This window comes from Canis lupus, chromosome 28 (genome assembly GCF_048164855.1).
Source record: "Canis lupus baileyi chromosome 28, mCanLup2.hap1, whole genome shotgun sequence".
Classification (NCBI taxonomy): Eukaryota; Metazoa; Chordata; class Mammalia; order Carnivora; family Canidae; genus Canis; species Canis lupus.
This window is the reverse complement of record NC_132865.1, coordinates 20,237,393-20,261,753: the sequence shown is the minus strand read 5'-3', so window position 1 is coordinate 20,261,753 and position 24,361 is coordinate 20,237,393. Positions and strand designations below refer to the sequence as shown.

At 36.3% G+C, this 24,361-nt stretch overlaps 1 protein-coding gene and 1 non-coding gene across 4 annotated transcripts in view; one reads left to right on the top strand and one right to left on the bottom strand.

Moving 5' to 3' along the window:
- The window catches only part of TERF1 (telomeric repeat binding factor 1), a 37,086-nt gene extending 15,691 nt beyond the window's left edge, over positions 1-21,395 (top strand). For 2 of the 3 annotated variants that reach the window (XM_072804263.1, XM_072804264.1), the window contains 5 exons: positions 960-1,069; positions 3,870-3,923; positions 5,619-5,710; positions 12,394-12,494; positions 20,222-21,395. In XM_072804263.1, coding sequence (XP_072660364.1) covers positions 960-1,069; positions 3,870-3,923; positions 5,619-5,710; positions 12,394-12,494; positions 20,222-20,398 — 534 coding nt within the window. In that variant the 3' untranslated portion in view covers positions 20,399-21,395. The remainder of the gene's footprint in view (positions 1-959; positions 1,070-3,869; positions 3,924-5,618; positions 5,711-12,393; positions 12,495-20,221) is intronic. The other variant, XM_072804265.1, reaches the window with a different exon arrangement.
- Positions 21,396-24,256: 2,861 nt separating this feature from the next.
- Positions 24,257-24,361, bottom strand: LOC140620469 (U6 spliceosomal RNA). The gene has a single exon (XR_012020253.1). It is a non-coding gene; the product is annotated as a U6 spliceosomal RNA (small nuclear RNA).

The window sequence follows — 24,361 nt, the reverse complement described above, 5'->3', positions numbered from 1 at the left end:
TGTTATAATTAGTAACATTTATTAGTGATCTTTGCAGTGTTTTTAAACTTTATGAAATAAGAGTTGGGGAAATTTTTCAGAATTAAAGTTGAGGGGAGAACAGATTAAAGAAATTTTTAGCATGTTTTTGGAAAAAGTAAAATTGGGCTGAAGAAGGACCTTTTAAAAAGATTTTTTTTTTTTTAAGATTTATTTATTCATGAGAGACAGAGACACAGGCAGTGGGAGAAGCAGGCTCCTTGCGAGGAGCCTGATGTGGGACTCCATGAGTCCCGGATCCCAGGATCACGCCCTGAGCCAGAGGCAGACACTCAACAGCTGAGCCACTCAGGTGTCCCTAAAAAGATTTTTTAATAATATTTTATTCTCAGTCTTGGCCTCAAAAAATTTTAACTTAATGTTATAATGGAGTACTGATTAAGGGAGTGTAGTAGATACCTAGAATTTTTTAAAAATTTTTATTTAATTTTTAAGATTTTGCTTGTTTATTTAAGGGGGTACAGGGGGAGTGAGAGAATCCAAGAAGACTCCATGATCAGCGTGGGGCCCATTCTGGGGCTTGATCCCACAACCCTGAGATCATGACCTGAGCTGAAATCAAGAGGCAGATGCTTAACCAACTGAGCCACAAAGGTGCCCCAATCTGGAATTTTTATTGTTTTTTTTTTTTTTTTTTTTAAAGTAACCTTTTATCTTAAAATTGCCTAGCAAGCACTGTGTGTATCAAATACATATACAAGGAAAGATTTTCTCTATAAGGCTTGTAGACCAAGCAGGTAACTAAAGCAGCTGCTGTTGATGTCATAGTTACTGGAGAGAACACAATGCAGTCTTTTTATTGACCTGTGAACAGATATATTGGTTATGACTATCAAAATATTAGAAAGCTTTATTTTTAATACTATTTGTTCAAAATGACCTAATGGATTCCTTCCTCCTCCACAACTCCATTTTTTAAGGCAGCAGCAAAAGTAGTGGAAAGTAAAAGGTCAAGAACAACTTCTCAAGATAAACCTAATGGTAACAATATTGAAATGGAAACTGAAGCTAATTTGAATGTAGGAAAAAGGTTTGTAAATTCATTATTTTCAATCTCATGGATGCATCTTTATGTGAACATGTTGCTAGTGAGACATTTTTAACAATTTTTATAGAGGGCATGTTTGATTATTAACATTTGGATATTTGGAATACTGTACAATTACTTCATGGTTTATGTAAATTGTTATATGTGCTAAGCAAAATAGTGGTTTAAATAGTGTACATTCTCAGGCAGCATGTGCTCTGAAACTGTTAAGTTTGAAAACTTGAATCTCATCTGTGCCCCTTAGTTCTCAGATCTCACATCCCCCATCATGGGCCCCAGGATACTGAGGAATGTGTTTTAAGACATTGTTCTTACATCTTTTTTTTTTTTTTAAAGATTTTATTTATTTATTCATGAGAGACACAGAGAGATAGAGAGGAAGAGACACAGGCAGAGGGAGAAGCAGGTTCCATGCAGGGAGCCTGACGTGGGACTCGATCCTGGGTCTCCATGACCAGGCCATAGGCTGAAGGCTGCGCTAAACCGCTGAGCCACCCAGGCTGCCCTCTTCTTACATCTTTAACAGTAGCCTAACCACTTGGTCTGGTGCTCAGCTGAAGAAATTGTGATTTGCTTCAATGCCGAAGGGAAATGGGCTATGTCAGTCCTACACATAGACCCCTTATCCATGGGGGTATGTTCCAAGACCCCTAGTCTGGGCCCGAAACCTCTGAAAGTACCAGACCTATATATATATATTCTGTTTTTAACTATCTATACATACCTCTGATAAAGTTTAATTTATAAATTAGATACACTAAGAGATTAACAACAACAGTAGAATTCTAACAGGATAATGTAATAAGAGCTATGTGAATGTGGTCTTTCAGAATATCTGAGTTCTGAGACAGCGTGACAATGTGAGCTGATAAAATACTTTGTGTGGTAAGATGAAGTGAGAGTAATGATGTAGGCATTATGACATAGTGTTAGGCTGATAAGATTCTTTGGAGGATGATCTTCCAGATGCAGTCAGCCATGGGTAACAGAAACTGTGGAAAGTAAAGCTGCAAATAAGTGGTGGACTACTGTAGTAAGAGACAAGTTCAGTCTCCAAAATTATTTCTTTAGGGATTTTCAGGGGTGATTTTTACCTTTCATTTGGGCTTTAGAAGCTAACCTTATTGAAGAAGATAAACTCTACCATTTTAAAGTTTTTTTCTTGAACCTATGGTCCATTGCCTCTATTCTTCTACCCTTAACTCAAGGCCAGACCTCAGATCCTTATGATTTCTGGGTGGATGGATTTGGCAGTGGATTTCTTGGTCCCATGACTTTATTGCTGCAGGTTGCTCATCTTAACTACTTACTTCGAGGTGGGGATTGGAGTTCAAGTCGGATATATAGTCATTATATCTAAACAGAACTCTTGATGTTCTCATCTGTCTCTGTACCCTGACTCTCCTTACATGTCCAGTTAACTCCCTACGTGTTATGACTTCCATCTCCATGCTTTAATATATTCTTCTTATCACTTGTGTCCTAGGTTATTACTTAGCTTTGTACCATGCAAATCCATCTTTGACATGACTTCTAGAGTCAGCATCCCATAAGAATAAATCTGTTTAAGTCACTTTCCAGCTTAATCTCTTTTGGCTTTGTTTCGTGCTAGATGAGAGTTGGAAGTTTATCGGCATGGCTTACAAAGCCAAACTTAGCCCCCCCCCCTTTTGTTTTTTATATACAACCTTATCCCTAAGCATTAGCCTTTCTCTACCTACCTAAATGGTACTTTCTAGCAACACAGAACTTCATCCCAATCCTCAAATACTATAAGCTCTTTCGTGCCTGTCTCGTGCTTCAATTTTGAATTCTCTTCTTTCTGTTGTCTCCAAAGCAGGCCCTTACTTGCCATTCAGGGTCAAGCTGAAAGAATTTGCAATGCACTAGACATAGGGAATAAAACTGAAACTAGAGACAAAATAAAGATCAAGAACCAAGCAGATATCAAGGCCATCCTGGAGGCAGATAGAATCAGGACAAGTTAAGCATCAAAATCACCAGTCTCAGGATAAAAATCAGGACAGAAATGAACAAGGATAGAATCAGAAGTGTGATTGCAAAATTAAATAATAGGAAAGATGAAACCGTCATGTTATCAGTGATAGATAAAATAAAAACTTTGCCCTGATAAAGTGTATAAGCTATTTTGTGACAAAATGAATTATAGACATGAAACAGGAACAGCAGAAGGCATTACATAACTTGTTAAAATATATAGACTTAAATGCTGAAGAAGTTGAGATGGACAGCTTCCAAGAGGAGTGAGCATTGGGCAGACACTTGAAAGATACTTTTGATTTTTACAGTTGGATGGAAGAGGAAATGTCTTTTTAGGACAGTAGAATTGTTCCATTGAAGGCCCAAAGGTGTAAATGGTCACGCTGTGTTTGTGGAGGCTAAATTTAACTTCAGCAAAGGGGGAAGGGACTTGGTAAAAAAGTTCATTTGGAGCCTGGTGGGGAGGGCAAGAAATTAAACTTGAATCCATGGAAATAAAGATCTATGGAAGAGTTTTTGAAAGAGCCATATGAATGCTTGATTATAACATTAACTCTGCTTAATTTATGTTTGTGAAGGCTTGATTTAATATATGGTAAGCACATCTGGGCAAAAATTATCCATGTTGTAATTCTCTGTATGTTCTAATATTATCAGAGTTTCTTTCCAAAGATATTTTGTATAAATTGAAATAGGACTTGATTATATAGTAGGTACTAACTTTGTGCAAAGTTTCTTTTGCTTACATTCTTACATATTTTTTCTTCTTTTGAAATATTAGTGACAAACAGCCTGCAGGAACTGAATTCTCAAGGAATACAGTATCCTTATTGAGGTGAAGTAAATTGACCTATTTCTTATCTATCTTTTAAAATCTTTGAAACACTTCATACAGACTTAGATATGTTATAATAACTGTCATATAAATACTATGATTTAGAGAATATCGTAGGTGACTGCTTATCTCAACAGGTATTCAAGACCTTGACATGTCTTGAAATTCCAAACCATAGAGATCTGCCTCTGGGATCCTGGGTTGTTACACATTGTTTCCACAAGGCCATTACTAGCATACACATATAGGGAGTCCTTGAACTTAAAGCCAATATTTAATAAATTCTAATTCTGTCCTAGAAACAAGGATCTGTTGCTGGGGGTGGGGGACAGTTACATTTCTGATGAATATCCCAAGTTCTTTTTTTTTTTTTTTTAAGATTTTATTTATTTATTCATGAGAGACAGAGAGAGAGAGGCAGGCTCTATGCAGGGAGCCTGATGTGGGACTCGATCCAGGGTATCTAAGATCATGCCGTGGGCTGAAGGCAATACTAAACCGCTGGGCCACCGGAGTTGCCCAATATCCCAAGTTCTATTTTATGAAATTACTTGAAAAACTATGTTTAATCTACATTTTAGTTACAGACATGTAACATGTTCAGAGAATAGAAAGTCTGCATGAATGATTTCAGAGATAGAGCAGCTGAGATGCTGAACAGGAACAGTGATGCGAGGTTTTGGTTTGGTGTGGGGGAGGTCAGTGGAACTGAGGAATTGAGAGGTCAGGATTGTATATGGGTTATCCATGAGAACACTGAAGTAACATGATAAAACCATCCTTGGGGGGTAGAGAAAGATCTTTGAATGATGGGAAGTGCTTGCAAGGTTAGTGAATGATTCTGAAGAGTGGTAGATGGAGATACACATCAGTGGCATAAATCCTCAAGGGCTAAAATTTCTGTGGAACCAGGACCCTAAAAGTGGTATTCGTTAGGAAATGAGAAGTATAGAGACCCACCTCTGGGACTCAGTTCATAAGAAGGTAGAAGATTAAACCTGTCTACTTGAGTAGGCCACAAAGAAAAATATTCTCCCTAAGGGAGAGCTAGATTTTGGGGCAAAAGAAGTAGGGGAGCTGGTGAAGAGGTTGAGAATGACATTAGAGCACAGGGAGAACGGGAACAGATTAGCAGGTTGCATGTGTACTTAGGTAAAAATAGAGGTTTTAGGTGGTGGTAAAATCATTTCCTAAGCTTAGGTAAACTACATTTTTCATCTAGACTAGCTCCTTTATAAAAATTGAAATAATACCAACTTTGCAGTGTTGTCAAAATTTTGCTACACCCTGTATTTCCAAACAGCCTTCATTTCAAAAAAGCTCTTTTTGGAAGCTATAAAAATAATCATTATGTGTAAAGGAATTTTGGAATTCCTATTTTGGTAATTAAAAGCCACAAGAGAGATGAAAGTTAATAGCTGATAGTCTGAGGACTTTTTTTTCCTTCACCTATATAATTAGGAGGTCAAAAGAATCTTGATTTCTAAGTAGATGAGATAGGGAAATTAAGTGATAGGAAGAGAGGAAGTCGGACAACAAAAATCTTAAGAGGCCGTGGTTAAGAGGAGACACTCAGCAAGGAAACAACCTGAAGTAGGAGAAGGTCTATAACAGATTAAGACAAATCATCTATCTTTTTTTCATAGCTATTCTACTTTTTATGGAACCAATCCCATGCTTTTATGTTTAATTTAGGTCTCACAAGAATCTCTTTCTATATAAGTCAAAACATGGAAGCCAACAACAGGATTTTAATAGGAAAGAAGAAAGAGTGGAAACTCTTCAAAGTGAGTACTCTTACTTCAATTTTAGAAGTGGAGAATTAATGTGTCCCTGAAATTGATCCAGCCCCTGACCTCCCCATCATAACACCCAGACACTTCAGAAAACTGAAGCACAAAGGATTAAATGCCATACCTCCATAGAGTTAACTTAGAAAGTTAGTACTTAATTTAGAAAATTAGCTATTCTGATTGCCTAGCTTGGAGTACTTTTGCTATGTTGGCACACTGCTTTTCTACTTTAGCTTTTATTCAGCAACTTGAAATAGTTACTTATCTGAAACATGGAAGTTGTTACTATGGTAGTTATGTTCTATAAAGTCACCGCAACTAGTAAATACTAAACCTTAGGGGAATTACAGGGTTAGATTCCTTTGAGCGTCTTGTCACCAGCTTTGTCAACTGATAAATATAAATGTATAGTCTTGCTCAGAATGTTTACATGTTTCGGTTTAAAGACACTTTTTAATATATAATGCTGATTTGACAGCCGGTAGCACTGTGACTTGTGCCTGGGTAAAGCTTAGCTAACACATTTTTTCTGTTGGGAACATTCAAGTCTTCTTGCACTTAGGAACACTAGACAACACTTCCACAATACATTTGGGGGCCATTCTAAACAGCAAAATTACCCCCCAAACACAAAATGTAGTATTAAATAGACACTAAAAAAGACATTTATAATAGAGCTAAAACAGAAAGGCAGAGAGTTATCTTGTTTATTAACCTTTGCTGGGAACACACATCAGGTGAGATGAATTTTTTGGTCTATGAATGTCCACCAGTGTCCACTGTGTATTGACTTTTGAGTTACAAATTATTAGGGATGTAAATTCACAAATACAGGATACATGAATAATGAGGATTGACTCTGGAATCTAGCTACTCTCTTCCTTGCATTTAGAATTTATTCTTTTTTTTTTTAATATTTTATTTATTTATTCACGAGAGACACAGATTGAGAGAGAGAGAGAGGCAGAGACACAGGCAGAGGGAGAAGCAGGCTCCATGCATGGAGCCCGATGTCGGACTCCATCCCGGGACTCCAGGATCACACCTGGACCAAAGGCAGGCGCCAAACCGCTGAGCCACCCAGGGATCCTCAGAATTTATTCTTATAAAAGGGATCACTGTATTTAAAAAACAACATTAAGCACCCCCCCCAAAAAATCTTAAAAGCAGTCCTAATTATTTTAAATTAAAATTTGATTATAAGTTTCTCATTGATATTTATTCATTCAGCAAATGTTTATTGAACCTCACTACATTCTAGGTAATGAATGAAAATGAATACAATCATTTTTAAACTATTGATCCACACTTAGCAACTTATTGGTCAGTATGAAAATAATAGATGTACCAACTTGATGCCAGGGACATAGTAGAGCTACAGTAAGTATTAATTGACTAAATTAGTTCATAACTGATGGCTGACGACAGGACTAGTCTTAACTAATATTTGTAAGTTATACCTCTAAAACATTTACATCCATAGATCTTATCATCCTCATTTTAAAGATGGTAAAGTTAAACTCAAAGAAATAATTCATGTTGTTACTCCAAAATTGTTCTGCATCTCTTACTGCAAAATGGCTAAGAATCATAATTCTAAACTAAAATAATTTGGGGATTCAGGGCTTTTAATTTCATAATACAAAATTCAAAGAAATGGAAACTTATACTACTTTTTTAGATTCTAAGTAGTTGATTAGTAGTTAAACTCAACTGTAATCCCATTGCAGTGGTTTGACACTGGCTATGGATATTGAGCCTAGAAGATTTTGAGTTGTAGTACATTTCTTAACTTTTTGTTAGATGTTAGTAATATATACATACATATTTTTTTTAATTCCACTTTGCTTAAAGGGTACACAGTACCCTTTCTTCATAATTAATGGATTTCGTTTTATTTATGCTAAACAGTTTTTTCAAATTTTTTTTTAAAATACCCTTTACAAAAAATTTTTTTTCAGATTTGTAAAATTGTCATGTACTTTTAAAAAATCGAGTGATTCAGAAAACTTGAAAGAAAATTACCTAAATTCTTTCTGTGCAGAAAAAACTTAGCATCCAGCGAAACAGTATGTAAATTCATTTAATCCTCAAAAATCTTAAAAGTGCCTTTTTTTTTTTAATAATCCCATTCTATACATGGGGAAGCCACTACAAAAAGAGATTAAGTAAAATCTACTTGATCTCAGAAATAGTGAACAGAACTAGAATCACAGGCAGGGAGCTCCCATGCAGGGAGCCTGATGGTGGGACTCGATCCTAGAACTCCAGGATCATACCCTAAACCAAAGGCAGACACTCATGCTGAGCCACCCAGGTGTCCCTAGTGAGTTCTTTGCCCAAAGTGGGGCTTGAACTCACAACCCCAAGATTAAGAGGTTCATGCTCTGCCGACTGAGTCTGCCAGGCAAAATTAGACCTTCTGCCTGCAGAGCCCATGCTTTTAATTGCTGGGCTAGACTACATCAGTAGAAAAATAGTCAAATAAAAATTTAGAAAAATGTGATTAGTTTGCATGTTAACTTTATTTATTTTTTTACATGTTAACTTTAAAACACATTTACATTTTGAACTTTATGTAAATGCTGTTTCATAAGAAGTCTATCATAATCTATATGATTCCTCCAAAATGAAGAATAAAGAATATGAAATGCTTCAAGAGATTGGCTAGGCTTGCCTCTGTAATCATAAATTTAAATTTTAGACTGTTGATTTGCGATATTAGCAAAAAAACAAAACAGCCCTCTCCTACCAATTCCCAATTTTTCTTAGTTTTATTTTATATGATAAAAATTTGTTGAATTCTCTTTACTAGTCTTAATTCCCAAAATAATTTAATCTGTATTTAAATTGATTTCATGCTAGTTACTAACCTTTGATCATCATGTCCCCATTCCTTACCTCTTGTTTGGCTAGATTTTGTTTTTAAAGATAGATAGATGATAGATAGATAGATAGATAGATAGATAGATAGATAGATAGATAGATAGATTATTGATTGATTGATTGGTAGACATAGGCAGAGTCACAGGAGGAGGGAGAAGCAGGCTCCATGCTGGGAGCCCGACGCAGGACTTGATCCCGGGACTCCAGGATCGCGCCCTGGGCCAAGGCAGGCGCTAAACCGCTGAGCCACCCAGGGATCCACTGGCTAGGTTTTTTAAAAAGATGGGATTATAGGTTCTATAATTTCTAAATTCTTATATTGCTGGGAAGATCTATTATTTGGAGGGAGTTGAGAAAGAGAATTTATTGGCTCCTATTTAGAAGTTCAGAGGTACATTACCTTCAAGTGTGGCTGGATCCAGCAATTCAGTCATTCACCTCAGTTCCTGCTTCCTCTATCTCTCTCAGTAGTTGATTAGACCTGCTTCCTCTATCTCTCTCAGTTCTACTTTCCTCTGTGATGGCTTCCCCTCTAGGCAGACTCTTCAGGTGGCAACCCCTGACAGATCCATACTCTTATCATCACTAAGGTGGAAGATGCTCCTTTCTTTTTTTTATTGAAGTATAGTTGACATACAATGTTACATTAGTTTTGTGTGTACAGCATAGTGATTGGACAACTATATATTATGCTGTGTTTACCCCAAGGGTAGCTAACCATCTGTCCCCATACAAGATTATTACAATGCCATTGACATATGGAACTATGCTATACCTTAAGTGTATACTGTTTTTTGCTAAAGAAATTTGGCTAAATATAATATTCTTTGGAAATATTTTTCTTACAACTTTGCAGATACTGATCCATTATATTTTGACTTTATGAGTGCTGCTGTGGACAAGTCTGATGTCAGCCTTTCTTCCCCTTTATATATGAGTTGCCTTTTATTCATAGATTCCCAGGTCTTTTTTAATATGTGCATTTAATGCTATAAACTCCCCTTTAATTACTGCTTTAGTTCCATCCCAAAGATTTTGAGATGTTGTTTTTTCATTTAGCTCAAAATATTTTTTCATTTCCCTTAAGACTTTTTTTTCTTTGACTTACAGGATACTTAGAAGCTGTTTGTTTAATTTTGAAATATTTAAGGGTATTCCAGATATCTTTCTATTATTGCTTTCCAATTTAATTCTGTTTGGAAGAGAATATACTTTGTAGGATTTTTTTTCTTAGCTTTTTTAAAGATTTTTATTTACTTGAGAGAGAGAAATAGAGAGAGACAGCACGAATGGGGGGGGGGGGGAATGGGAGGAGAAGGAGAAGCTGAGCCAGGAGCCCAACATGGGGCTCAATCCCAGGACCCTGGGATCATGACCTAAGTCGAAGGCAAACACTTAACTGACTGAGCCATCAGGTGCCCTGGATTTCTTTCTTTTTTTAAATTTAAGATTTGTTTTATAGTACATGATATGGTCTATCTTGGTGAGTGTTGATATGCACTTGAGAAAAATGTGAATTCTGTTATAAATATGAGGTCAGGTTGATTCATAGTGCTGTTCAGATTTTGTGTATGCTTGCTTATTTTTGCCTACTTGTTTCAGCAATTACTGAGAGACAGTATTGAAGCCTCCAACTGTAATTATGAATTTCATTGGTAATTATTAATCTCTGCTAATTTATTAATTTCCTTTTTTGCTATTTTAGTCCTCTAGCACCTGCTTAAACAGTTTGCAGTATGAACATCTCTGTTCATAATTAGTGTGGTTTCCATTTTCCTGACTAGAGTCTGATCAGCATGTATGGTCTGTTCCTGCAACAATACCATATTGTCTCAATTACTGTAGTTTCATTATAACTCAGTATGCGATAGGGAAATCCCCTTCATCTTACTGTTCTTCAGGAATATCTTGACTATTCTTGGTATTTTGATCTTCCATGTTGTCAGGAAAAAACCGAACTTCATAGAAGATCGCAAGCAGAAAAACTGCTACCACTCTGTAGGTGCCAAAAGTAGGCAATACGACTTAATGAGTCAGAGCAAAACAGTAGCATGGCATCAGAATAGTTGTGCTGGTTTCTTTATCCTGAGTCCCATAGGCAATACAGTGGCCCCAGATAGATGCTGTACAGGCAGATAGGTTGTACTATATCTTAGAAATTTGGTGTTAAGGGCCTACCACTTTTTGAGTAAGCAGCAAAACAGGAGAGCAAACTAGCCAGTCTGCTCCCTGAGAGAGTAGTTACATGGTGGTCAGGCTATGGTTCCTTTGACCTACTTAGGTGCCTATTTGACTATAAAACTGCTTAGTATCAGGAAACAAATAAGCCTTGTACATTCAGCAAAAACTGCAGGGATGCTCAGGGCCAGTGGTGGACTACTCACAACACATATAATTTTAGAATAATGTTAAGTTCTACCAAAAAACTCTGTTGAAATTTTGATTTGAAACTGTGTTGTAATAATATACTTTTCAGAAAGAATGGACACAGTTATTATATATTAGTGTTAATTATAGGCTTTAATTATATTAAGTCTTCTATGCATGAACAGAAGTATATTTCTCTATTTAAATTGTCTTATATGTATTTTCTTATAATGTGTAGTATATATACACATACACATAGTAAAGCTTTAAAATTTACTAGATATACACATCTTTACCACTTTTACATGATTTATCTCTAAGAATATATTTTTTGTTAGTATTGTAAATACTATCTTTTATTGTCAATATTTTAACTACTGCTAATGAACAGAAATATTATTGAGCTTTGTTTACTGATCATATTTATTCATGAGAGAGAAAGGCAGAGGGAGAAGTAGGCTCCATGCAGGGAGCCGGATGCAGAATTTGATCCCTGGTCTCCAGGATCAGGCCCTGGGCTGAAGGTGGCGCTAAAATGCTGAGCCACCTGGGCTGCCCAACAATTTTTTTTCAATACTTAACTGTTTTCTTTTCAGTTACAAATACATTTTTATCTTACTAAACTGACTATGAATAAGAAAGGAATGAAAGAAGGGCTGTCTTCTTATACTAGGTCAAATACTCCTTAAACATCTTAAGAAAATTTCAGCAATCCTATGTGATAAATATTATTCCTTTTTTTTTTTTTTAAGATTTTATTTATTTATTAATCAGAGAGAGAGGCAGAGACACAGACAGGGGGAGAAGCAGGCTCCATGCAGGGAGCCTGACCTGGGACTCAATCCCAGGTCTCCAGGATCACACCCTGGGCTGAAGGCAGTGCTAAACCGCTGAGCCTCCCGGGCTGCTATACTATTCCTTTTTTTTAATAGATGATGAAAAAAGGTAGGTTCTTCTGGAAGGTGAGCTAACTTGTTTGAAGACCTATAAAAGAATCAACAACATTCAGTACCACCTGTGATTTTCAGAAACTGATCTTTGCATTGTACTATGCTGCTCCCAGATTCAAAGGGGAAAAAAATAAGCAGATAGAGTTCTATTTATTTATTATTTATTTATTTATTCATGAGAGACACAGATACAGACAGAGGGAGAACTAGGCTCCTTGCAGGGAGCCAATGTGGGACTCGATCCCCAGACCAGGATCACTCTCTGAGCCAAAGGCAGACGCTCAAATGCTGAGCCACCCAGGCATCCCAGTTGTTTTTTGGGGTTTTTTTTTTGTTTGTTTGTTTTTAGATAGCTAAATACTAGATAGGAATTTCATGGTAACCTTTAAAAACATCCCCCTTTTTTTTTTTTTTTTAAACATCCCCTTTTTATTATAATTTGGAACAGTTTTTGATAACTATTTCTACTTTTAGGAGGAAAGAAAAGATTCAGACAAACCACTGAAAACAGGAGAAGACCTGTTTTGAACAGTCACCCAGTAACTTCTAAAAAACTTCAATCTAGGAAGAAACAGGTATTTATTATATTTAATAATAGTGGACATTAACGATGATTATTTTACATCATTTCTGCTCAACTCTAAAAGATCTTAAATGTAAAATGTTTCCACTTCACCGTCTTTGATTTTGCCATGTTAGATTAATTGACCAATCTACCTGTTCAAATTTCCAAAAAAAATATTTTCACCTGTATTTTTAAAATAGCCTTAAGTTGCATATTGATAATGACATTTATTTAGAATTACTACAGTACTATCATAGGTCTATTTATCAATGTAAATTGGGACTTAAATCCACCTTATAAGCTTTTATATTCATATCTTCTGAATAAGAATCCAATTTAAATAAGGTCCTTCTGTGCCTTAAAAAAAGAAGAAACCATTTGATAGGGGATTTTTCTTTACTTTACTTTTCTTTTCTTTTTTTAAGATTTTATTTATCTATTCATGAGAGACACAGAGAGAGAGGGGCGGAGACACAGGCAGAGGGAGAGAAGCAGGCTCCATGCAGGGAGCCCGATGTGGGACTCGATCTAGGCATTCCGAGATCACGCCTTGAGCCGAAGGCAGATGCCCAACTGCTGAGCCACCCAGGCGTCCCCAGGGAATTTTTCTATTCAGAAAGTTCAGATGAGTTAGTTTTAGGACTTCATTTCTGCACTCAGTGATTTTAGTCCTATGCCATTGGTCCAGTGTTTCAAACCATTGTTCCCTGTAGTTTATCTAGTTTTCTAGTTGTTTATAGCAAGTGAACAAATCTAGTCCTTTTCTATCACAGCTAGAAGTTGAAGGTGACTCTACTTTTTTCTTTTTTTCTTTCTTTTTTCTTATTCTCCTTTAAGGAATTTTACCCCCCTTAGATGGTTCATGTTCAGACACTGGGGCTAAGGTCAAATTCCAGGCAGTTCCTACTTCTGATTTGCTTCCTGTAAATATTGCTTATCCATATGATTCCTTATTTTGCACCACCACCTTTACTATTTAGAGCAACTGCATGATGAGAGAGTTTCCTGCTCTTGCACACCACAAATTCAGGCTAGGTTTTCTTTACTCTGCAAAATTGCACATCCACAGGCTTTCTCAGATCTCTAGGCAGAGTGGCTCTGTTCTGCTTCCTTGCATACCTTCTGTCAGTTCACCAATAGTGTACCCCTTCCACCTATATTATGATTCAGATCATAGGGGTCTTCTAATTTTTGTAAGAGTTTGGGATTTTATTTCTTTCCTTGTTGCTGTTGGGTGAATTCCCAAAGGAGAATGGGGAAATGCCGACCATATGCTGCTATATATGCAGCCAAAAGTCTTACATATTTTTTTGTCTTTGAATTTTTACTTTGAATATGATGTGCCAAGGTGTAGATATTTTGGCATTTGTCCTACTTTGTTTCTTTGGAGTTTCTTGTGTCTTGGCGTCTGTCATTAATTTTGGAAAATTCTCAGTTGTTATTACTTCAGTTCTTTCTTTTATTCTCTTTCTGATGTCCCATTATCTATAGGCCACATCTTTTGTAATTTTCTCAGAGTACTTGGCTGTTCTTTTCTCTCTTTCTCTCTCTTTTTCTTTCATTCTTTTTATTTCATTGCTTTCCAGTTTGGGAAGTTTCTATTTTTAGTTTCAAGCTCACTGATTCTTCATCCATGTTTAGTTTGCTGATGCGCCCATCAAAGGCATTCTACATTTCTGTTACTGTGTGTTGATTTCTAGCATTTCCTTTTGATTCATAGGGTTTACATTTCTCTGCTTACGTTTACCTATCTGTTTTTACATGTTGTCCATTTTTTCCATTACAGCCCTTAACATTAATCGTAGTTATTTAAATTCCCAGTTTGATAATTCCAAAATCTCTCTCATAGCTGAGCCTGATGATGCTTTTGTCCCTTCAGATTGTGTTTTTTTCCCTTTTAGTGTACCTTGCCATTTTTTTGTTGATAGCTGGACATGATGTATCAGGTAAAAGGAATGGCTGTAAGCTAACCTTGGGCATAAGGTTTTATGTTTGTGTAGCTCAGAGGTAGGCTTTATTTACTATTTGCTCTAGTCCATGTCAGAGGCTAAAATTTCCTTATTTTTGTCTCCCTTGCTGTCTTTGGTTTTCCCTGGTCTCCTTAGTAAGGACCTGAGATGGCTCTTTCAGCTAAGACAGTTGATTTACAGGAACCTAAATAATATGGTATAATGAAGGAGGAAGAGAAGAAGTATTCTATAGTTTTGTGTGGTTTTCTGATTCTTTTAGTGAGTTTGTGTCCTAGACTAAAGCCTTCATATCTGCTTCTCAGCTTTTATTTCCCCCCCTTCAGTCAGAAAGGATGGCTAGAAGGGGTAAAAGTTGGGCATTTCCCTCCCATGATGGAAGGGTGGAGGGAGCTGGAGTTAAGTGGAGATGAGTTGGAGTTGTGGCCCCGCTAAGACTGGACATCTGGAGTTTTTTTTTTTAACTCAAGCTTGTCCACAGTGTGCCTCTATCAGTTCATCCATCATGGTTAAGTTTTCTGTCAGTACTGGTTCCAGCTGTGAGCTTCTGTTCCTGGTAAGCTGGGTTTCTCTGTATCCATCTTTATGTTTTTCTAGTTTTGTGGCAGCAGTTTACCTATTGATGTTAGTTCTCTGACAGATCTACAAAGAGTTGTTGACTTTCAGTTTGTTTAGTTTTTTTCTTGTCAGAACTGGAGTAATATTTGCAAGCTTTTTATATGTCAGTCCCCAAACTAGAAGTCTCTGCCTCATATTTTAATTGATTTTTCCCAGTAGTTATTCTGGCAACAATTCTCGTGAGTTTGTAGGTGTTATTTAATAGACGTATATTAAAAAACAGTTTCTCTCTCTCTCTCTCTCTCTCTCTGCATTCAAAACAAAATGTGGGTAATCAACTGTGTAATTTAGAATTAGATTATAGGTGATACTGTCTATCACTGCTTACCATGCCAAAAAAGATTTCTGTGGCTATCACAAGTGTCTCATTTTATTTTCTACTTTCCTCTGTTGGCTTTTTGAGTAGGACTTTTTTTTTCAGATGAGTAACAGATTTTATCTTACTTTGTGTTATTAACATTTTGATTCTTTAAAAAATGTTTATTGCACTACTCTGTACCTGATTAGATAATTTCTCCTTGCTGTATTTGTCTGTTAAACAGATAGGTATTTCTACCAGCTTCATCACAGTTCACTGAGACTTCCTTTTGTAAGTTTATTCTATTAAAGAAGAAAAGTAAATGTTTTTCAAGAAGAAAGACTTTTTTCCCAGAGATAGTATATGATGGAAATTACTATATAACTTTTTTTTTTTTACTATAGATAGTATCACTTTAGGCATTATAAACCATTGTTTTTTCCTCTGAACAGCATTAAAGATGATATATAATTTTCAAATATAAGTTATATAAAACCTTTTTAGCCTTAGGAAAGAAAAAGATTGGTGGTTCTTTTTTTTTTTTTTTTTTTTTTTTTTTTAATGATTTGTGTTTTAATTTGTTATATGTTCTTTGTATCTTTTTGGGTTGTGGGCTTGACCAGGGTTGTTATTTTTTTTGTTGTTGTTGTTGATTCTATTTTTAAATTTTCAAGAAAAGGAAGACAGAAAAGCACAAAAAGCACAGGTTTTTTTTAATATATCCTAAAATATATTATCTTAAATTCTTTGTTAGCTATGTGATATTATGGATGGAATCTACAAGAGTCAGCAAAAGAGTAGACTCATGAAATTGTGCTACCCTGACATTTTCTTTCTGATCTGTCACTGATAAGCCAAATGTGTCATCCAACTCCTTTCTTGAAAGTAGGAGTTGGCCTTTTTAAACTTTTAATATTTTTATTTTTTATTGAGAAAGAACGCACCTGCAGGGGCAGGCAGGGAGGGGAGGGGCAGAAGGAGAGGGAGAGAGAAAATCTTAAGCAGGCTTCATGCCCAGCACAGAACTCCATCCAGGGCTCGATCTCATGGCCCTAAGATTATGACATGAGCCCAAATCTAGAGTCAGGTGCTTAACCAGCTGAGCTACCCAGGCGCCCAGGCCTCTTTAAACTTTTAAAGATTGTGTTATTATTTGGTTATATGATCTTGTTCCATATGATGTTTTTCAAGACACTTACCTTTAAAACATAGATGAAATTAAGATTCCAAACATTCATAACAAAAGAAGGCATAATCACAGAGTAACAATATATCAAATTAAAGTTGCTCTTTTTCAATAGAAGAAAACATTAAATACTTAAAAATGGTAGTTTTCAGTTAACCTTCACTTGACAAAATTATAACTAACTTCTAGGTCAGAGTTTGGCAAAGCTTTTTTATAAAGGGCCAGGTAGTGGGTATTTTAATAGGCTTCCTGGGCCGTAGATAGTTTCTATCACATTTTTTCTTTTTTTTTTTTTTTTCTCCTTTAAAAGCAACCTTTTAAAATGTAAAAGCCATTGTTAGCTTCTGGACAGTACAAACAGCCTGAGGCTGGATTTTGGCAGTAGCTTGCTACCTTTGCTGTATGTGATCCACTGGAAAATACTGCTTAAACTTGTATCCAGGAACCTAAGTAAGATTCAGGCAGAGAATATTATTTATTTCTTGCGATAAATGAGTTTTTGTATTGTATCAGATATCATCTGTGCACTCTTTAATAGTAATTAGCTCATATTCAAACAAGAAAATTATGGTGTATATATGAAATTTGCCTAAACTAAGAACTACTCTTTAAAACTGAACAAAACTGTAGCAACTTCTACAGTTGGGGACAGTAAAAGCAGTTATTTTTTTTTAAGGTTAGCCTAAGTAGCCCCTGAAATGTTACATAAAATTTTGTAACCTTCACTTCTCTGTGAGATGGATCCACAGCTTTGATTATATCCTCAAAGATCTAATCTGTAAGTCCATTTCTCTCTTTTAAACTGTTCACCCACACGTGGAAAAATTTACATCTCTTTTGCTTTAGCATCAGTGACAAGCAGTGGATTGAAGCTTGTAGGAGTGGTGACTGAGAATTGGGCAGGTTAATGTAGACCATCATAGGAGCATGTCTTCTTTCTTTTTGTCTAGAGATCAATTAGCCATGTACACTAGGCACTCAGGAGACAACACATTTGCCAAGACAAGCATCGCAAACAAGGTTTAATTATGGTCACTTCCAGTTTTATGGCATTGAGCTATTTACAAGTCTTCATCTCAGGTCTGTCTTCTGGAAGCCACCCTGAGTTCTTTTTAAATAGTGCATCAGATTAGCGGAGTAGGAATTTTTTTAATTGTACTAAATACACGTAACAAAATTTATGATCTTAACCATATTAAAGTGTATATAGTTCAGTGGCATTAAGCATTCATATTGTTGTGCTACCATTACTACTGTCCATCCACAGGACTCTTTTCAACTTGCAAAACAAAAACTATATCCATTAAACAATAACTTCCCATTTGCCCCTCTCCCATGCTTCTGCCAAACACCGTTCTATCTCCCGAGTTTGACTATTTTAGGTACCTCTCATACAAGTGGAATCCTATAGTATATGTCCTTTTGTGTTTGACTTCTTTTCACTTAGCATAATTGTCCTCAGGTTTCATCCATGTTATAGTTATGTGTCAGAATTTCCTTACTTTTTTTTTTTTTTTTTTAATTTATTTATGATAGTCACACACAGAGAGAGAGAGAGAGGCAGAGACACAGGCAGAGGGAGAAGCAGGCTCCATGCACCGGGAGCCCAACGTGGGATTCGATCCTGGGTCTCCAGGATTGCGCCCTGGGCCAAAGGCAGGCGCCAAACCGCTGCGCCACCCAGGGATCCCCTAATTTTTTTTTTTTAATTTCCTTACTTTTTAAAGCTAAATGATCTCTCACTTTATTTATATACCATATTTTGTTTATCCATTCATCCATCAGTGGATAACTTAGTTGGCTTCCAAGTTTTGCTTACTAACACTGTTATCAACATGGGTGTTGATACCCATGGATTTCTCTTCAATTACCTGTTTTCAATTCTTTTGGGTATATGCCATAAGTAGAATTACTGGATAGCATGGTAATTTTAATTTTTTTTTGAGGAACCACTATTCTGTTTTCCATTCTGGCCACACAATTTTTATTCCTTCCCTCAGTACATAAGAATTCCAATTTCCCTGCATCCTCACCAACATTTAGTTTTTCTCTGGTGCTTAGATTTTGTTTTTTTGGGTTTGTTTGATGGTAGATGTGCTAATGAGTGTGAGGTAATATCTTGTAGTTTTGATTTGCATTTCCCTAATGATAGTGATGTTAAGCATCTTATCATGCAATTACTGGCCATTTGTGTATGTTCTTTGAAGAAATGTCTTCTCAAGTCCCTTGATCATTTTTTATGTCTTTGTAGTAAAACATACATAACAAAATTTATCTTAATGATTTTTAACTGTATGGTTCAGTGGCATTAAGTGCATTCACGTTGTTGTGCAACCAATCTCTATATAACTTTTTCATATTGCAAAACTAAAACTCTGTACCCATTAATTCCTCATTGTCCCTTCCCATCTCCTGGCAGCCACCATTTTACTTTGTTTCTGTGAGTTTGACTATTCTAGATACCTTATGTAAGTGAAATCATACAATATTTATCTTTTTGTGACTTGATGATGAATGGATTTTTAAAGAAAATAGGAAATTCAACTGGGGAAACTAATCACAGACACAATAAATAAACACTCACATAATCATTTGCTCCTTCAGCATGTCAGCATAAGGAATAGGTTAGTTGGTCTCACCTGTAGCAAATGCCAACTATCAATAACTTTTCTCGGTGTATGGTACTAGCTTGATTTTTAAAAATCTTCAGCCATTTTTCTCCAAAATAAAATGTTTTGAATTCGTCTGATTAGTTATGTTTTCAAGAATCTGTTTTAAGGGGACGTCTCGGTGGCTCAGCGGTTGAGCGTCTGCCTTCAGCTCAGGGCATGATCCTCAATCCAGGATCGAGTCCCACATTGGGCTCCCTGCGTGGAGCCTGCTTCTCCCTCTGCCTTTGTCTCTGCCTCTCTCTCTGTGTCTCTCATGAATAAATAAACAAAATCTTAAAAAAAAAACTTTCAAAAAAAGAATCTGTTTTAAGGAAGATTTGAGGTTTATGGCTATGCGTACTTTGCCTGACATAGAAGTGGGTTTTCTCTGGGTTCCTTAAAGAAGTATTAAATATTCATAAGTTCTGTTTAGAGATACATGGGATTAAGAAGTATCATCTGGGGGCTTCTATGTGGCTCATTCAGTTGATTTTCCAACTCTTGGTTTCAGCTCAGGTCATGATCTCAGGTTTGTGAGATTGAGATTGAGCCTCAAGTTGGGCTCCTCCATCGCTTAGCAAGGAATCCACTTTTCTCCCTCTACTCCTCCCCTCACATGTGTGCGAGCATTCTCTCTGTCTCTCTCTTTTTCTCTCTAAAATAAATAAATCTTTTTAAAGGGTGAGGGACGCAGAATACCAGTCTCATGACAGTTGTAGAAAAGCATCTAAGAGACAATGTAGGCTTAAAGTCTGATAAATTGGGTTGGGTTAGCTCTACAATTGTGTAGCTATCTGATCTTGGGCAGCTGAGCCATACTGTACTTAGATAAAATGCACAGTAATAGTAAGGACCCTGAGAAATCTTATAAGCTCTTATAGAAATCTAATACATATATGCAAATTCTTCCATACTTAAGAAACTAATATCACTTTGATTTTAAACAGTTGGATTTATAGTAAGCATGTTCTTTAAAGAATTGTTTCTGTGAATAACTGTTCTGCATTTTATCAAAAGGCATGGCTTTGGGAAGAAGACAAGAATCTGAGATCTGGTGTGAGGAAATACGGAGAGGGAAACTGGTCTAAAATACTGTTACATTATAAATTCAACAACCGAACAGGCGTCATGTTAAAAGACAGATGGAGGACTATGAAGAAGCTAAAACTGATTTGCTCAGACAGTGAAGACTGAATGTGTTTGTAAAAGCTTGATGAAAAGACAGTTAAATATTTTGATCACTGCATTTTCTTTGAAACTTCGTGGTCATTGATGTATCTTAAAATTTTTGTCTAAAGCATTACAGTATCATTATGGTATCACTTTAACTAAAATGGAGATTATGCTGTAAGAGTAAGATTAGATCCCGTCATTGCATTCTTTAAGAATCTTTTTCCTTTGGTAAAATGTAAATTTGTTGAACCCTGGTGCTTTCAGTAACCCCATCCCCAAATCCTATTCCAATTAAAAGGAAAAAAAAACCTGGTAAAAGAAAAATTATATTTATTCCTATTAACCCATTCCATGTCTGTAGGCTAACCTCACCTTTGTAAGACACATTAAAGTGAAGTTTCTCTAAGACTTGATGATGGCCTTAATAGATTAGTTACCAATGCATTTGTTTATAGAATGTTATATGTATGAGGTAATCCATGCATAAGTAGTAACATATTTAAGTTTTTCATATAGAGGAGAAAACTAAAATAGTAATACCCATAGGAAGACAAAATTTGTAATATTACCAAAAATAGCGTCATGTCTCATTTAGGTACATTTAACTTTCTTCCAGTGTTAAAACTTTGACAAAGATGGTTTTAAATCTGCATTAACCTGGTGTCATAAATACCAGTTTCTTTGATTTTTTTTTCTGTATTTTCATGTAATACATCAATATTGGGTTTAAGTAATATTCTATAAATGCTGCAGTTGGTATTAACCATGATCATTTTGATGTCTGTGGTGATTGTTAACTAAGGTTAAATAACCACCCATACCTTACTTAACAATGTTGAGTATTCATCAAGATTGTGTTCTTTAGAGAATTTAGTCACTAAGAATTATTTAGCATTTTGAGTTACATGTGCTTTATTTAATGAGTGGAAATACTGATGTATTGGTGTACAAAAGTAAATTGTAAATGGTAGTTTATAATTTATATTTCATTTCTTAATAAAGTTGCATATATTACTTTCCCATTGTTCCTGAACTTGTCTTATACACGTAGTTAACAGAATTGTGGATAATTATTATATGCTTCCTGACTCCATCTATCCTGTTAGTTACTGTCACTGTTTATTACAGATATTTTGATGGTTAGTGCCAAAGCTAGCGATGTAAACCAAAATGGACCTGTAAGTAAACCTCATACCATAAATACCATAAATCATCAAATCCTAAGTTTCCACTAACTGCGAAATGCTCAATTATTTTATGTGCCACTAAAAAAGATCAGTATAATTCTATAGTACGATGCTTTCTTGAGAATTTTATTTTACTTATTAAAAGAGCTATTTTAGATTTATCTAAAGATAATTTCTATCATTTATGGATGCATAAAAATCAGTTGAATAATGTGCTTCTAAAACCTCATCCTAAATCTGAATCTTCTGAATTACTTTTTTAAATTAAAATTTTTGAGATAGATAGTTGTAGATTCACATGCAGTTGTTAAGAAATGATACAGAGAGGTTCCTTGTACATTTGTTCCTCTGATTTTTTTTCCCCTCAGTATTCATAAAACTATAGCATATCACCATTAGGATAGTGATACAATTCACTAGTGTTATACACATTTCCCTAGTTTTACTTGTATTATATGGTACGTGTGAATTTATTTAGTTCTAAATTTATCACTTGTGTAGGTTCATGTATTCACCACCATAGGCAAAATGCTGAGCAACTCCAACACCACAAAGATGCCTCTTGTTGCTGTTCCTCTCCCTCTTGCATCATTCCTCCACCCCGTGGCAGCCACTAATCCATCCTCCATTTCTAAAACTTCATCTTTTTAAAATGTGACATAGTGACATGACCAAAAATGGTGGAGTAGTGAGCACCAAAAACTTTTCCCTTTACTGAGACAACTATTAAGTTGGCAAAAGCTTTTAGAATCTAATCTTTGAATCTCTGGAATATAATAAGAACCTAAAACAACTGGAGCAGCGCTTAATAAAGAGGCAGTAGCCTCTTTTGTAAGACATTCTTGGTGTGGCATGACTGTGCCAGAGGGGCGCTCTGTTCTCACATTGTTGTGTCTTGACCAGTCTGGCATTTCCCTGAGGGTTTAATTCAGAAATTTGCCTTTGTTTTACCCCTCTCTGAGCTATTGAGGCTTTAAAACTATTACTTACAGTTGCCTAGTGTCAGACATGGTACACACACCGGAAATCTGGGGAGGAAGATAGATGGGGGGGCAGGGGGTTGGAGTAAAGGGGCTTTGAAGGACTCTTGAGTAAATCAGGGAATCCAGAAGGCCACGCACAGGCCCAGAACTGCACAGTCTCAGGAAAGACTTGAGAGGACCCTAGGCCTCCACCTCTGATCTTTGCGCTTCCCAGGTACAGGGGGTGAAGGATAAGGTGGAATTGTAAGTGATCCAGCTCCCCGCTGAAAGAGCCCCAACTCAGCCAATGTGCAGAGGCCAGGAGAATACCTTGTTTTCTTTTTGACTAGAGAGACATCTAAGGAAATGAAATAAAACTCTAGTTTGGGGGCTTTTTTCTTTCAATTTATGGATGTACCTTTGTTCATATATGCAGTAACAGACGATCATGTCACATTTATTGTATTGCTGAACACTTGAGTTGTGGAAATAAAAACCACCCCCCCCCAAAAAAAAAAAAAAAAAACACCCAGAAATGAGGACAGGCTCATTCAGATTCAGATCTTGTTATAGCAAAACATGACCACTTGTGTTCTGCAGAGTTGCAGGCAGAAGTCTGTAATGGGAAAGCTTTATAATGAGAAACAAAGCTGCAGGCATGTTCTGATTGGAGATCAATGGCAGGAGAAAGCTGGAGCCTGGCCAGCCAGCAGCAGGCATGGAACATGATTGTTAGGGGGAACATATTTGGCTCTCTGGTCCTGAGTCTGGACAAAAAGTCAGGATGTTAGCAGTCACCAAACAAATCTTGACCATTCTGGGTAGTTAGTTGGCTGCAGGGGTTTCATTTGGCGACCTAAACTGGTTGCTGCAGAGGTCCTGAGTCCGTTTGTTGTCATGTGAGGTCTACCCATTGTCCATTTTTATATTCAGTCTCAGCTGTTTCAGTTTATTGCTGCAAGGCTTTTCCAATTTACATGAAGTCTAATATTAGGAATGATACTAACCCTTAAATAGAAAACTTCTTAGGTATATTTGTAATCCCTAGAGCAACCGTTTTAAAGAATGCATATTTATAGCCAACAAATTAAAATAGAATATTAAAAATTATTCAAGTAATCCAAAAGAAAGTGAAAGGTGGGAGGAACAGGAAGCAAAAACAAACCACAGTGACAAACAAAAATTGGTGCACCAGAATCCAACCACATCAATAATCATAATAAATGTCAGTGGCCTGAGCCAGGGGTTGGCAAGCTTCTAAAAAAGGGCCAGATAAAATAGTTTAGGCTTTGTGGGCAGAAGGGTGGGTCAGGTCTGCTTGGAATACTAAATGGGTGGGTGTGGCTGTGTTCCAATAAAACTAGATTTACAAAAACAGCAGGCAGCAAGATTTAGCTTGTAGGCTGTTGTTTGTTGACCCTTGCCTTTGAGTTCTAGATTTTGTTTTCTTTAAAATATGTAGGTCTCTGTTCTGGTAAGCAGTTACTTCTGAAACTGGGAATGTCTTTTAGTTCTCATTTTTTTCCTCCAGGTTTGAAAATTCCCAAGTTTAGATCTATCCTTTTTTTTTTTTTTAAGATTTCATTTATTTATTTGACAGCACAAGCAAGGGGAGTGGCAGGGAAAGGGAGAAGCAGCCCCCTTCCGCCCAGCAGGGAGCCCAATGTGAGGCTCAATTCCAGGATCGTGAACCAAGCCCAAGCCAAAGGCAGATGCTTAACACTAAAGCCAACCAGGGCGCCCCTAGATCCACTTTTACGTGTCCTCCTTTCACAGGGGCCATGCTAATCTCCGTATCCTTCCAATTTTAGTATATGTGCTGCCAAAGCAAGCAC